Source organism: Solea senegalensis, linkage group LG14, assembly GCF_019176455.1.
Source record: "Solea senegalensis isolate Sse05_10M linkage group LG14, IFAPA_SoseM_1, whole genome shotgun sequence".
NCBI lineage: Eukaryota > Metazoa > Chordata > Actinopteri > Pleuronectiformes > Soleidae > Solea > Solea senegalensis.
In genome coordinates this window covers 20,282,305-20,297,369 of record NC_058034.1, presented here as the reverse complement: position 1 = coordinate 20,297,369, position 15,065 = coordinate 20,282,305, and the positions used below count along the sequence as shown (strand labels likewise).

At 41.3% G+C, this 15,065-nt stretch overlaps 1 protein-coding gene across 1 annotated transcript; it reads left to right on the top strand.

Annotated features, from left to right (window-relative positions):
- Positions 1 to 3,664: 3,664 nt before the first annotated feature.
- On the top strand, positions 3,665 to 13,493 carry LOC122780583 (uncharacterized protein C1orf226 homolog). Its single transcript, XM_044043645.1, has 4 exons — positions 3,665 to 4,823; positions 5,462 to 5,661; positions 6,025 to 6,140; positions 9,002 to 13,493. The coding sequence occupies exons 1-4, from the start codon at positions 4,793 to 4,795 to the stop codon at positions 9,615 to 9,617; spliced, it is 963 nt and encodes a 320-aa protein (XP_043899580.1). The 5' UTR covers positions 3,665 to 4,792; the 3' UTR covers positions 9,618 to 13,493.
- The last annotated feature ends 1,572 nt before the right edge of the window (positions 13,494 to 15,065 follow it).

Sequence of the window (15,065 nt, the reverse complement as noted above, 5' to 3'; positions counted from 1 at the left end):
TGGAAACCCAAACGTTTCAAAATGCCTAATACATGTTTTTGTAAAACAGATGAAATGGAGGAAAAGGAAATCCTCATTTTTCACAAACTGAATCCAGTAAAGGTGTAATGAATAACCAAACATGAACCCAAAACCATTATTAAACTGATTGGTAAAGGTCCAAAGGCGTGTTTTTAACAGTAAAACAGAACATTTCTGATTTCCAGGACGCCTGAACATTACACCAACTGGGATTGTAATGATGTATTCAGATACATAATTCAGTATTTTAAGGTGGAGTTGGTCTCCCTTTTGCTGCTTTAACAGCTTCCAATCGTCTTGGAAGACTTTCCTCCAGAGTTTTATAGCTTTTTCCTCAAGTGACCCTATGTGAGTTTGTGTCCGTTCATTCTGTGGAGCGTTTATGATGAGGGCAGGCACTGATGTCGGACGAGAAGGTCTGGCATCATCGAAGGTGCTCAATGTGGTAGAGGTCAGGGCTCTGTTCGGGGCCCGTCAAGTTCTTCCACACCAAACCGTGTCTTAATAGTCCTTTGTGAAGTGTTAAGATTGTCCTTCCAGCCTGATTGAAACACCTGAATTAAATACTTGACTTGGTGTGTGGCCAAACTCTTTTGCCCACATCGTTTTATTTTGTTATATTTAAAGAGTGAAAGACTCTTCTCTGGAGACACAACACGTTCAGACACAAAGGCCAAGCTATAATTACACTGAAGGATGAACATGACATTTCCCTGTCACGGCAGATTTCCCATTTCCTTAGTGTTGCAGCGGATTGCATTATCATTCCCGTGGATTCTGCCCGGCTGCTGGTACATGAGTGGGAGCGACAGCGCTCGGCTCAGTTTTGTTGACTCTTTCATTTTGTGCCCAATAAATGTCTCACTTTATCGCGCCTGCTTCTCATCTCGGGCTCGGTCTCTCGAGGTGCAGCGCGAGGTGACTGATATCGTGTGGCGAGACTGTTGAAATTTAATTGGGGGGTTACGTCGTGAAAATAGCCATCCCACCTCAGCTGGTGTTTGATTAAAGCCGTTAATCCACAGCAGCTCCTCGAGAAAGAGCCGGGGAGAAAGTGCTGGCTCCGCTGTTAATGAACCATCATTGTTTCAGATGGACTCCTTCAGGCCGGTTTGTAAGCAAGACAATGAAACACACACTAATCCTTCAGAGGTTACGTTTACTTTATCACCGAGGGTTTTCTTTTTATTACTTTTGGTCCAAAACAGCAAAAAAAAAGAAGTAACATACTCTAGAAATAACAAACATTACAGAACTTAAAACTTTGCCATCTCTCTAAATGTTACTATTCTGCACGTTTCTCAGTTTCTCAGCTAACTCTTTCCATTTATGAATAGATAGTGTTAGAGTTTCTTATCACATCTTATTCTCTCCCAGTGCTTTAAATGAAAATATTATTTTATAATCTAATTTTCTCTTGAACTCTTCTTTAAGAGATTTATGTGTATGTTTAGCTTCCCGGGGAAATTCCTCTGTTTTCAATTCCTCAATTTTCATGCGTAGTTCAGCTTCTTCGTGTTGTTTTTTGTCGAAAACAATCCTCTACAGCACCTACGTCTTCACCCGTTCTATTTTGAAACTACAGTTTACAACCTGGGGCCCTGAGGCTTTCGGGAGAGTTAAAGTGAGGCACGGACAGCTACACAGTGTGAGCTTAAAGCGAGGAGGTGCATGCTGGGGTCGTGAAAACAACAGGAAGGCAGTTGTTTTTGTTTGGCCTTGCTCACCGGCGCTGTCAGGGGTATTTTTCACACGTAGACGGACTGTTTTAGATTCAGCGGATAATCAGAACCCCGTATCACACCAATTAAAACCCATTCTTTGGTCCACCTTTAAATTTGTGACCTCTGAACGTCTGTGACCATTACTGCGTCAGCAAGTCTGAGCAGGTAAAAGTCGCGCTCAACTCCTTCTGGATCCGAAATCTTAATTATCAGTCGGATTGTTTCTTGAGAAACCGCAAAACCCCGTTGAATGACCCGCTGATGGATCCAGTCCTGATACTTAGGACAATGTGATGCTGAGTAGCTCCTTGTTTGTGAAACCTATCCTAAAGTACAATTCCACAAAATTCCTCATTTTAATAAATTTAATAATAATAATCATTCCTCATTTTCCTCTTCTAAAACAACAGGTTAGTAAATGTATGACTCTTTTCTTGTAAATTTATGACTTAAATCTTGTAAATTAACACTTGTTCTCGTAGTCTGTGAAATTTTCCTTTTTCTCAATGTGGTATAAAAAAAAAGGAAATATCTCAAGAGTTACCTTGGTTTTGATTTTATGGAAGAACAGGACAGTTTTTATTCATATACACTGTGAGAACAGGAACAAGTGCTGTTTAGTTTTGCATATAAACCACACTTTATTCTTTTAGTGAGTGTTGTGCATGAACAGGGGTTTGGGTTGGGGGGTTCTTGGACACAAGCAAAGTGGGTGCTTCAAGGAAAAAGGTTATAGCCTATAGCTCATTCACTGTCTCCATGGCAGCAACATGCAGGACTTCCTGTGTTGGGGGTGTCTCCCACAGTGTCTCCCACAGTGTCTGACTTTTTTACTTCAGGACTTCAATTCTTGCCACTTTTACCAACTTTTGTTTAACTTGTGTAGTCATGTTTGCCCAAATGAAAATTCCCCACTGGTGATGATGGTGCAGACACTTGTGGGAAATCACCACACCTTCAGCATGAAGTAAATGGTCAATAACTGCCAGATATTGGAAGTTTTCTCTGGTCTTTTTATCCAGGCGGACATCTTGAGGCTCAGGTGTTAAAGCAGGGGTGTCAAACATACGGCCCGGGGGCCAGTTCCGGCCCGCCGGAGGGTCCAATCTGGCCCACAGGATGAATTTGTTAAAATTTCACACTATCTAAACGTAATATCAAATATAATATTTTTCTCTTCCAGATACCTGTGACTAAATGTCTGTGCCATTTTAGATCCAGTGTGATGTGTAAATAGTACATTTAGGCACGATATTGTTGAAATTGCACTTATATTAATCAAGTAATGTCATGTTTTGTAAAAATATCCTTCATTAAATGTAAAACAAAGGAGAAAAAAAGCAAAGAGTTCTTGTTGTTCATAGGTTATTATGCTATTATTTTACTATTTTTACTGGTCCGGCCCACTTGAGATAAAATTGTGCTGTATGTGGCCCCTGAACAAAAATGAGTTTGACACCCCTGTGTCAAAGGGTTCAGTTGTTATCTGTGCGTGAATGCAGGTTTATTGAAAAGGCGATAATAGTCGTTGTGTTCCATCTCCTGCTGTCTGCTCTGAGGTGTTCAAAGGCGGTCAGGGCTTCTTGTCGCTCACCTACACATCGTACACATGCAGAGGAAGACCCTGTTCCACCCAGATTCACTTTTGTCAGCCTCTGACAGACTTCACATCAGCTCTCTGAATTTCTAGGTTGCCTCAGATAAAAACATGAGAATAAATCAAGAACGTGGGATTTGGGAATACATTTCTGGCACAGTTTTACAAATGCTTGAAGTGCGACCTCTTTTTCACACCAATGTTACGTAGGATATTGTTTGACTGATTCTTACGGTTGGGTTGATTTGTGTGTCATTGCTGTGGAAAACGAAAACTCACGTCTAACAGACAAATCTCTTTTTTTTTCCTTCAAGTGTTTTTTTGCACCGTTGAGTCTTTCACTTCAACGTTCCTGAGCTTGGACAAGCTGGTCCCCTCTGCTCTCGCTGTTGACACTGCGGGGGTTTGCACAACACAGCCCTTCGCTCGGCAGCCGCTGAAAACAGCAGATTTGCATCCGCTTACGGTTTTACGGCAGAGTCTGAGCTGCCTCGACGGACGGCGCCGCTGAGAAGTGCTCATAAATAGTGATGATAAATCGCATCAGTGTGGAAATGAGCCAGACTTAGACACCTGGGCTCGTTTCCAAGGAGCCGACTTCACCTTTTCTTTTTGAGCTTTTTGAGATGAGAGCAAACCTGTATAAAAAAAATCCTTTTAAAAAGCACTCTGTAAGGCGTCTCGACACAAACATCTTCCCTTCAGCAATGACCTCTTCATCCTCTTCGTCGGGCGCTAAAGAGGGAAGAACATGTGGCCTCGTGCGGTGGAATTAATGCGGCTCATTTTCATAGCACTTGTAATGTGACGCTATCGATCGCGGGACCGCTCGTTTCACACAAACGACCTCGCCGGGTAGAAGGACGATTTTCTCCTTATGTCAGAGTGCATGTTCAAGGGTACGTTGACTTAACTGAGCTGCATCATAGTACAAACTATAGCACGCACATTTACCTGTAGCTCCACGCATGTAACCGGTGTAATCGGTGTCTGCAAACACACATTCGCTGTTGCATCGCTGTACACCGCGTCTCTGCCGCAGTCATCGGATCAGTTGACTGCCCATGAGTAAGTGCCAGCTTGCTGTCATGTAAATTGTATCTCTCTCTCTCCCTGTTCCTCTCATATCTCATATTTTCCTTGAAGTAACTCTGAATCTCTCTCTCTGTGTCACACTGATTCATCATTTTGGATAATGTGTCATGTTTTGGCTCCTGGTTGAGATCCTTGCTTGTTGCTGATCTCTCGCTTTGAAGAGAAACGTGAAATGAAATATGCGTTTGTGGTGTGCAGGTGATATTTTCCCTATTATCTGGCCAAGATGATGTAGCCGCTGCCCATTACCTCCTCCTCCTCCTCCTCTCGTATATAATGATGTTGGTGACAAAGCAAAAACTGCTACTTTAGACGTAAAGTAATCCAAAAATGTGATCCCTCTATGTCTCATTAAATGCTTTCCGAGAAACATTTCTCTCAAAGAGGTAAGACGTTGTCCCGGTGGATTTACCACCACCTCATTTCCCTTTTATGTTTTGTTTTTGTTGTTGTTGTCTCTGATCTTGCATTTTGTTCCAATTATTTGCATGTCACTGCAGTTGTTTCATGTTTGCATTTACACATTATTTTATGATATTTAATTGCACGATATGCAGTGTTGTTGTACAGCTATGCAAACCTTTGTGTGTCGCATATCTCATGAAGGTGTCATAGTTTGTATTTCATAGATGTAAAGCATCATGATGTGTGCATGTCGTATGAAACAAAAAACAAACACTCAAATTCCCTGATGCTGTCGTCCCGTATGTTTTTGATGCAGCGTTTCCAACTGAATTTACACTCATTACAATGAACAGAACCGGTGCGGCATGCTATTATTAGCGGCGCCGCGTTCCTTTCATTTTCTCTGAATTTCGACATCTCCTCCTCAGAGAAAAAACATCCCACTGATATCAGCTTATTCTTCTCCTGTGAGCCGCTTTGTGGCTCGTCTAACATCTTCATCTGGAGCGTGTGTGTAGCTGCGAAACCACAAACAAAACATCCACTTTGTGTGTATTTACCCATTTTCCCCCCTCTCTCTCTCTCTTCTCTTCCCTCGTCTCCTCTCTCATTTCCCCAGTTGATCAAAGCATGTTTCAGAACTCCACTGCTCAGCAGCAGAGTCCCCAGATTTCCAGGCCAGGTCAACCCTCCTCCGCCCGACGCTCCCTGGCATCGGCTAATCCTAATCTGGGCTCTGGAAGTGTCGACTCTTCGTCCTCCGGAGGCCAGCATAGGCTGAAAAATGCCATTAATCTTGGCAAGGCTGTCGGTGCGAAGGTTAGTGCGATACAAACAGAAATGGAACGTCGAGTTCTGCACGTCCAAACACACATACAGCCTTTATTATGTATATATATATGTATATATATATATATACATATATAGTATATATATGTATATACATATATATACTATATGTATATATATATATATATATATATATATACATATATATACATATATATATAGACTTTTTGAATAGATGTTACTTAATTGTCACTATATTGAAACATGGGTAGCCCTCACTGAGGTATAATAGTTCATGTTTAATTTTCATCCAAGGTGATAAATGTCTTCACCTGCTTTCTTTCCTTGCTTCTTTCCTCCTTTCCCTCCTTTCTTCCTTCCTTATACTTCCAGGTCAATGACCTGTTAAGGCGGAAGGAGCCCAGTCATCACGGGGACATCGGCGTCACCGAAGTCAACAAAAATGTCGGCGCTGTTTGGAGCTGCATGGACCAAACGACGGCCAACAGGTGTGTGCGTGTGTGTGTGTGTGTGAACCCGCAAACATATCCTTTATTTCAACACAAACATGTGATTTAGTGTCAGGTATTTTGGTCTGTTTTTTGAAGATATTTGTGGGTGTTTTTTTTGCCTTTAATAGACATTAAAGGGGGAGGACATGCAGTAAATGACCATCACTGCAGGGGCCCTTGTCTATGGGGAGCAGTTCAGCGTCCTGACTCTTATTTTTAAAACTATAAAAGCATCCATCCATCGATCCATCCTTTTTCTACTGCTTTATCCCCCAAGGAGGGCCGTGGTGGGGCCACATAGAGACAAACAACCACTCACACTCACACCTATGATCAGTTTAGAGTGTCCAATTTTGCCTAATCCTCATATTGCATGTTTTTGGACTGTGGGAGGAAGACCCACACACAAAAGGGGAGAACCGGGCCTCGAACCCCGGGTCTTTTTGCTAGACCATAAAAGCATTTAAACATAATTCTATATATAACATAAAGTGAACTGAAAGACATCATTTTATTGAAGGCAAAAGTGTCAGAAGTTTCAATTAAACATTGGGTCTAACTCTAAAAAAAAAACCTGAATAATTGAAGGTTTTGTCAAATGTGCTTTTAAATGAGTGATGACACATCAAAGGCGTCTGTGAGGGGTCTGAAATTGAAAACAGTGAACTTTTTAAGTTTCCCTATGAAAGATTAAGAGTGAAAATGGGTTTTTCCTAAATTTTGTATTCGCCACTCACACACACACTCCACAGAAGTCGTGTGTGGACTTTTCCTGCACTTTGAATATACATATTTACCAAATGATGAACTTTAAAGACTTATTCAAAACGAGTTCTGACCTTTTTCGTTCACGATTCATCTTAATTTGGATTGTTATTCACATTCCTGACAGACACTGAAGATGTAGTGGGAAATATTAATGTGGTCTAATTATTTCTTGGTCTAAAATACAAAAAAAAAAAATGCGCCAGTTTATTGTTTATTGTTTTTGGTGCATGGCTGTCAGCTGTGGTGAAAGATCATGCAGCTGTAATTGTTAGCGCCGCGTGACGATCGTTATCCTGGTAATTTTCTGTCAGCTTGAGAAATGAAAGTGTGTTTTATGTAAACACTTTAATTGCACACAATTATCATCATCGCTGTTATCCTGAAGAGGGGTGAAAGTAGATTTAAGATTGTGCTGCTGCTGCTCTGCATATATCCATCACATTTAAAGGTCCAGTCTGTAAAATTACATTTATTAATTAGATTACACTTAATTTGTGTACAATCACTGGATTGTATGAATTGTTGTTTGTTTCATTTTTAGACTTATTATTACAGTAGCCCACAATGGACAAACTTGACATAATTTTGAGTTTTGATGCTAACGGAAGGCTACGTAGGGAAACGTGAGGTGAGGAAACAGTTTACGCAACTTTTTTCAAAAATAATCATTCAGTTAAAATGTGACCAAATTTGTTTCTAATGCTGTAATGCTGCCTTCACGTGTTCTCGGAAATTATGGTTAATACGAGTTCCCGACGTGCAAAGTGCACATGAACGGCCCCTCGTGATCTAAGTATATCACGTACAAGAAACAACTCAATTCCAGGGAAGAGAGCATGGAGAAGAAGTGACGTTAGGGTTAGGGCCAAGCTGATCTGGTAAGGCCATAGAACAGGCAAAAAAATGTCCCGGTAAAGGCTATATTTCGTAGTCGGCCATTCTTGTTCAGCTATGTCACATCCGGCACTAAAGCCCTCCGAAAAAACCTCTGAGTTTATTCTTGTGTCGGACGTCGCGCTCGTGACTCTTCCAGTTAGAGTTGTTCCGATTCCAATATCAGTATCGGAAAAGCCTCCGATACTGCCAAAAATGCTGGTATCGGTATCGGCGAGTACTGGAGTCCAGGCACCGATCCGATACCACGATACTGCACTATTTAAAGATTTAAATGCCTTTTTATTTTACTACATAATGGCGGCACTTTAATTTGTTTTTTTATAATTATTCCTATATTTATTTAAGTTCCTGTTGCACTACTGTTTTTTATAGTTAAAAATAAATATAAAAATAAATGGCTTCCATTTGCTGTATTCATTCATGTTTTACAAAGGGTTTAACCTGAGCAAGGCCTTACCACAATGATATCTATATATACATGTGATGTATTATTATCATTATTATTATTTATAGTATGATTTTTTTTTAACACACTGGTATCGGTATCGGTACTCGGTATCGGCCGATACCGACATCACGAGTATCGGAATCGGTATCGGGAGGGAAAAAATGGTATCGGAACATCTCTACTTCCAGTGACGTCACTCTCTGACCAAACGGTGGCCGGCACTCTGTCGACGCCACATTTCATGCGTCCTAAAACAAAGCATCAGGTACTATCACGGTACTATCACTAGCACTTGTAATGTGCAAGAATTTTAAAATGGAAAACACCCTTTGTACATTTGCCCTGTTTGTTGCGATGAAAGCTGTATGACTGTATAGAGAGAAGGGAAATGCTTCTGTCTGTAAATATGCATTGTATACGGCTGATTCATGGTGTTGTTTTTGTTATTGACACCACAATAGATCAGAAGCTTTGTCTCATTATTTGAACATAAATTGCAGCGCTGAGTCTCTGCCTCCAAGAGTTCCGTGCCTCGGCTGCTCATCGCGTTGATAAATAGGCCAAATCAGTGGACCAGTCTTCTTTAATGACACCTTTATGTTTTCAGCACAGAGGTGTTTGCCGCGTACATCTTCCCCCCCCCTTTTATGTCTTTGCCTCCCGTGTCTCCCCCCCCGTGCCCTCGCTGTGATGTATGACACCACACCAGTTTTATTTCACCTGTGACAATCTCTTACCTCCACAGTCACGTCTCCTCCTTCAACTCCTTCCCTCGGCTGGACCCGCCGCCGCCGTCAGGGAAGAAGCGCCTCCCACGAGCCTTGAAGACCACACAAGATATGATGATCTCCTCCGACCCCGTGGTCTCCTCTCCGGAAGCTGCAGACACCCCCTCATTCATGCCCTCCCCGGGAAAGACGCCTCTTATTTCTCAGGAGGAGGAGCAGCAGCGGCGGCGGCAGGAGGCCGAGGCGTCGGCGGATATCGATGTGGAGAAGAACGCCGCTGCTCATTCTGAGCTGACGGGGCGCGACAGCAAGGCGGATGGAGTGGCAGGTGGGGAAGATGTCATAGAAGACAGGAGCTGTGACGGAGACATGGAGGAGCTCCAGCTCCAGCTTCAGCTCTCTGTGCCAGACCTCATCCACAAAGACCCGCCTCTGCCGGAGCCCCGAGCCAAACCCTGCGACGTCTGGCAGAAGGCGTCAGGGCCAGACTCCCGGCTGGCCTCCACCCCCTGCTCCGGGAAAACGGCCTGTCGCATCAGCCTGGGCGAGGAGGTCCTGCTGGGGAACGGCAAAGGCACCGCAGTGGGCGCCGAAGACGCCGAGCCCCACCCGGACCTGCTGTCGTTTGAGTAACAAGCAGAGCCGAGATACGAGCTCCAGATACCACTTCAGTATGATTCAAAAAGAAAAGTTTGGAACTGGGCGCAAACGTCTGTGGCGTTAATTTCAAAGGAGGATGAAATATTCACTCACTGCCACTTCTCATTAAATATACAAAGCTTTTTTTGCTTTTCGGGGGGAAAAGGGAACAAGAACTTCCAGACGGCGCGGCTCAGAGCTCAGATGAGTTCAAAATCGAAATGATACCGTAAAGATGTGCGAGGTCAGTCGGGCCATACGAGCTTATTACTTTAAAGACAAAGACAGAGCAGTGATAGAGAAGGACGCTTCAGTTTAGTGAAGATTTAAACAAAAACAAGTAAGAAAAAAAAAAAAAAAGAGTCTTTTTACCACGTTTTATCTCTTATGACATGTTAACAATGTCAGGTCTGCTTTCAGTCGTTGAAACAATCGCGTTATCGTGTAATGAATGTAACTTTTATGTCGTGAGTTATCACTTAAAAATGAGCTAGTGGTGAGCATGAAAGATTTAGTACTGATTTTCTTTTCCTTCTACAGTGTTGAGCTATTTTATTATTAATCATCATTTAACTGCAAGCTGATCACATTTTAATCCACATAAAGGGACACTGTGTTACAGGATTGTTATTAATTCATATTATATAGACGCTGCTGTTTGAAACCAGTTATCAACGGCAACTAATAGAATATTATATATATAGATAGATATATAGATATATATATTTCATGTAAATGGCAGCGTGATGGGAAACTGACTCTGGAGAGGAAGAAGGAAACAAAGTGTGGGAAGCTGAATTGGACGAGGACGTTGTTAGAGGAGGCGAAGGTTTTGGGGGAAGTTCCCTTTCAGTTCAGTCGAGTAGAATATTCCGATCACGATTGCAACCTTTTGACCCTGGACTTTATCCATATTAAATCATCCTCTCTACCTTTGAATTCAAATGAGCTGGTCCTCATCTGCACTGACCTTTAGCAACGTGTGTGGCGCACTCGGAGAGAGCGGAGGGGAGGGGAGGGGCTTTTGAACCCTAAAAAGCTGGAAAACACGTGAAGTGAAAGATAAGTTACATGAATGAGATATTAGAACAAATCAAACAGTACAATAACTTACTTCTGAAGTTTTTATATCTGAGTGGGGACACATTACACACACAATCCCCACCACCTTACCCTAACTTTAAGCATCACAACTTAGTGCCTAACCCTAAAAAAAAACACATCTTAACTCTGAAGAAGCCCTGAAGAATATTGAAGCAACAAAATGTCCTCACAAAGCTAGATTTTTTTTATTTTTTTAACCAGAAACATGGCTATGGCCTTATTAGGACCGGGTTTTGGTCTCCACAAGGACTCTTTCATGCCACAAAAAGGTCCTATGTTAACCATTAACATATCATTTCTTTCCCCTACCCTGCGTTTTAATATCATAAACTCTTTATTTTACATGATTTATACGTTTAAATATAGTGTAGGTGACACTGATGAGCGCTGACAGCGGCACACTAGTTTATTCATTTAGTTCCCGTCGGCAGGTAAATTAGTTACGGCTGATATTAACACCGTCAACACGTGACTCAACCGTAATGTTTTGGTGCTTTTTTGGTAAAAAAAAAAAGAAAAGAAAGAAAAGTCAATTGGCTCCTTTTATTCGGAGAAAAAGGTCAATTATTTCAGAATTTGCAACTAAGCTTAGATCTGATGATGCGATGCCATTAACCAGCCTGAGCTGAACTGACTGAACTGAAAGTGGATTTTTTGTTGTGTGTGTGTGTTTCTCCCAAAACCAGACAGACTGTCAGGATGAATGAGCAGAGAAACGTTGATTATTCTTTTATATTTTGAAGTACAAAAGAAGGGCAGGATAATTAGTTATCAGTGGAAGCGGATGAAAGATGTGTATTTTATTCAAGCAGATTGTCGAGTGACAGACCAAAGGCACACATTAGCAGCTCAGTCAGACAGGTCGAGTGTAAATAATTCTTTCTGAAGTTGACATTCCCTCCTCCTTTATTTCCACTACATCTGCTTATGAAAGAGTGAAAACCAAAGTCAAAGCATTTCTGATGTTTTTAGTCGAAATTCGTGTCATTATGCGTTGAATCGTCTTGACTTTTCTGACTCTGGACGTCGAATGGAAAACAATCACACACAAACGCACACAGACCCCAAAGCTGGAAGTGACCGCCGCTGCGTCCTCAGACGAGAGTGAAGCGGACACAGAGGCAGCTGTAGTGGTGGTCGGGTCACGTCCAGCAGCAGAATGAGAGGAATGTGGAGCCTGGACTCTGACAGAAAAGACGCCTTTGTCTCGCTGACTTTTGTCTCACGCGTGTTTTTGGAAAGGTCACTTCGGACGTTTCACACGGACCAAACCTAGAAGTCAGTCAGTCCCAAACATGTTGTTTTCATCACGTTATCGAAAGTCTGGACCGGAGCTTTCCACACTTTTTTTTTAAAGTTGACAGAAGAGCAAATTTGCACATAATTTAACAACTTCTCATACTGCCATTTCTGTGACTCCCAATATTATTTTGAAAAGGTAAATCAGCTGCCAACGCAGATTAACACATTTCAGAAGAAATCTCTAAATGAGGTGACTGGACAGGGCTTGTAATCAGAGGGTTGCCAGTTCCAATCCCCCTGCCAGGTCCAGTGCTGTGGTCCCTCAGAGCAGGGAGTCAATCCCACTGCTCACTTTTATTTGGACACTCAGGTTCCAGCCGTTTCCTAACCTGGATTAGCAGATTATCTATCTGCTGTTGTGATCCCTCGAGAGCAAGAAGCCAAAAGGACAATGTTTTTTCTTTTTAATTTGGGCAAATTCATTCTTTAAAGCAACTATTTTACCTTAAAAGAGGTGGAGACTCCGTTTTATCAGCTTGATGTAGAGATTTTATTGAAATCGCCCTGATCAAAACACTAAAAATAGGGCAATAACATCACAGTTATACATTTAACATAGAGATTTTTGGCTTTATGCTTGATGTTATACCCATTTTCTGTATTTGTTTCATGAGGCACTGTAGATTTTTGGGCCTGAATTGCAAAGTCAACAACAGTGAAATTTAAATCACATGCTGCTCAATCCAGATTATTCCCACAAACGAGACCAGAGAGACACAAACGCAGAGATTACTCATAGAAAAATCCCCACAATTAAGTGAACTATTATGCTCAGGAATGACTCCATCACTGACAGTGACATGTAGTGAGGTTGTTTTTAGGATAATCCAGTCTGATAATCCAGTCTGTCTCATCTCACAGGTAGTTTTTATGTTGTTGTTTTTTTTAAACCTCACAGATTTAAATACACACATTCACACACACACACACAGAGACTGACTGACAACAGCAGCTGTACAAATTTCATGAAAAAAACCACTAAACTACATTTCTTTTGTATTATTTTCTTTTATAATGAAGGAACAACGTTGTAGATTTTATGGAAATATTCCAGCGTTTTTTTTTGCTCTCTGTTGTTTTAATATGCAAATGAATCTTAACTCTTAACAAATGAAGGATTTTTTTTTATTTTAATATTCCACTTATGGCCGAGTGTCTATCCGTGCCTGACAGATGAAAAGGAATGATCTCGCTTTCTGTGTTTTTAGGAGTTGGTAAATAGGTGTTATGTTTTGTGATGAATGAATGAAGGAAGGAAGTGAAATCACGGCACAAATGGAACACGGAATTCATTATTATATATTTACACTGATTGAAGAATTGAAAATATGCCACGGAAAAAAATCTACTATTTGTATTTTCCTAATGTATCTTTCGTTCTTTTTTTTTTTAAGAAAATCTGGGGATGTAATAACTTTTTTGTAATCTTTAAAGAAAACTGGAAATAGATCTAATCATGACTTCGCTGTTTCGTCTTGTGTCTCTTTGTTGTGATTTGTCTCAGTGTGAAGAAGAAGAAGAAGAAGAAGAAGCCTCTGTTCAGATATTCTGAGCATATCCTGTGTTTCACGTCTTCCCGTCGTCTCATTCCCGGCCCTGCCAGCAGACTTCCTGTTTACACGGCACTGTTGTCTGTGTCAGTCCTCAGCACAGACGGGGCTCCTGTGTGTCCTCTCTCCCGTGGCAGTGGCGGGAATGAAACAGCTGGAGTCACTCTGATGTTTCATTCATACGTGTTTGTCCCAATTCTGGGAATTCCTGCTCGTCTTCTTGGCATCTTTCTGTTTGTTTGTTTGTTTGTTTGTTTGTTTGTCTCCCTCTGCTATGATGAGTTCACCCCAGAATACAAGAGGAGAAGGATCCAACGGCGGCGGCACGCGACACTTTGTTTACCTGTCTCCTGCATCGGCGGTGTAAAACAGCCACTTCTGACACACAGGTCTTGTTATTGTTCAATAATTCATGCGCGATGCATTTATTTATTCCCGGCAAACAACTCTAGGCCTCCATGCATCGAGAATCATCACTTGTGGGTCAGTGGGCACATGTTTTATCATGAGTTTCTTAGCCAATTATGCGGAAATCAGTACTCTTGATCCCTGTCCAGTTGGCGTATGACAGCACCATCTTTATGGGACTCTAAGCTGAATTTGATCGGGGGGGGCGGGCCCTTCTACCACATCAGAGTAGCCGCTTCCTGTCATATTTGACTAATTAACAACTTATGTATTAAAAATATCAAAATCATTTCTTATGTTTGTGTAATGGTTAATACACCAGTATGTAGAAGCTCTTAAACCAAAATGATATGTTTAAGGCTAAAGTATAATAATTGTTGAATTTTCAAATGTGCTGTTTTACAGGAAAAAAAACCCTGAAAAAATAGTAAAGCACACGATTATTTCTTGAGGAAGATGTCAATTTATAATTATTATTTACTTGCATTCCTGAACAGAAAAAACTTGTTATAGTCGTTAAATGTGATGCTTGATTAAATAAATAACAATTAAACTTTTAGTTTTAAGCGAGTTTGTGAAAGTTTTCTAAAAATATTTACGTTTTCTCATTTTATGACCGGTGTTCTAATAAATGCGTTAAGCACTGTACGTAAATTGCATTAATTATAATTGTGTTATTTACACCAAACCAGCGTCCCTCTTGTATTTCTCAGCATTAGACGGCAGTGACCTAGTAGTAATTTGCACTTTATAGTATTCAAAGTAAAACACCGTCCATCTACGTTTGCTTTTGTCTCTTTTTCTCAGAGTGGAGAACCAGTGAAGGTGGTGAATATCTTTCAGATAAGAAGCGCAGTGTGATGATCACACACGTATACATATGTATACGTACAGCTGAGGATTTAAGAGACACATAAATGTTGGAAAAAGAAGGGAATATTCTAACCTGAGATTATATCCACTGGCTGCTGACTTCCCCTCGCTCCCTCCACTCTTTGAACTTGACCGCGCTCCGTCTACGGAATCATCAAAATGGACGGATAATCATCATGATTGTGTTTGTGGTACATTTTACAAG

Excerpts from the sequence above, each read along its gene's own strand:
- LOC122780583 (XM_044043645.1), top strand. The coding sequence starts at position 4,793 with ATGCTTTCCGAGAAACATTTCTCTCAAAGAG. Across the intron at positions 4,824-5,461 it reads GAAACATTTCTCTCAAAGAG|TTGATCAAAGCATGTTTCAG; the intron begins GTAAGACGTTGT and ends TCATTTCCCCAG. Across the intron at positions 5,662-6,024 it reads GCAAGGCTGTCGGTGCGAAG|GTCAATGACCTGTTAAGGCG; the intron begins GTTAGTGCGATA and ends TTATACTTCCAG.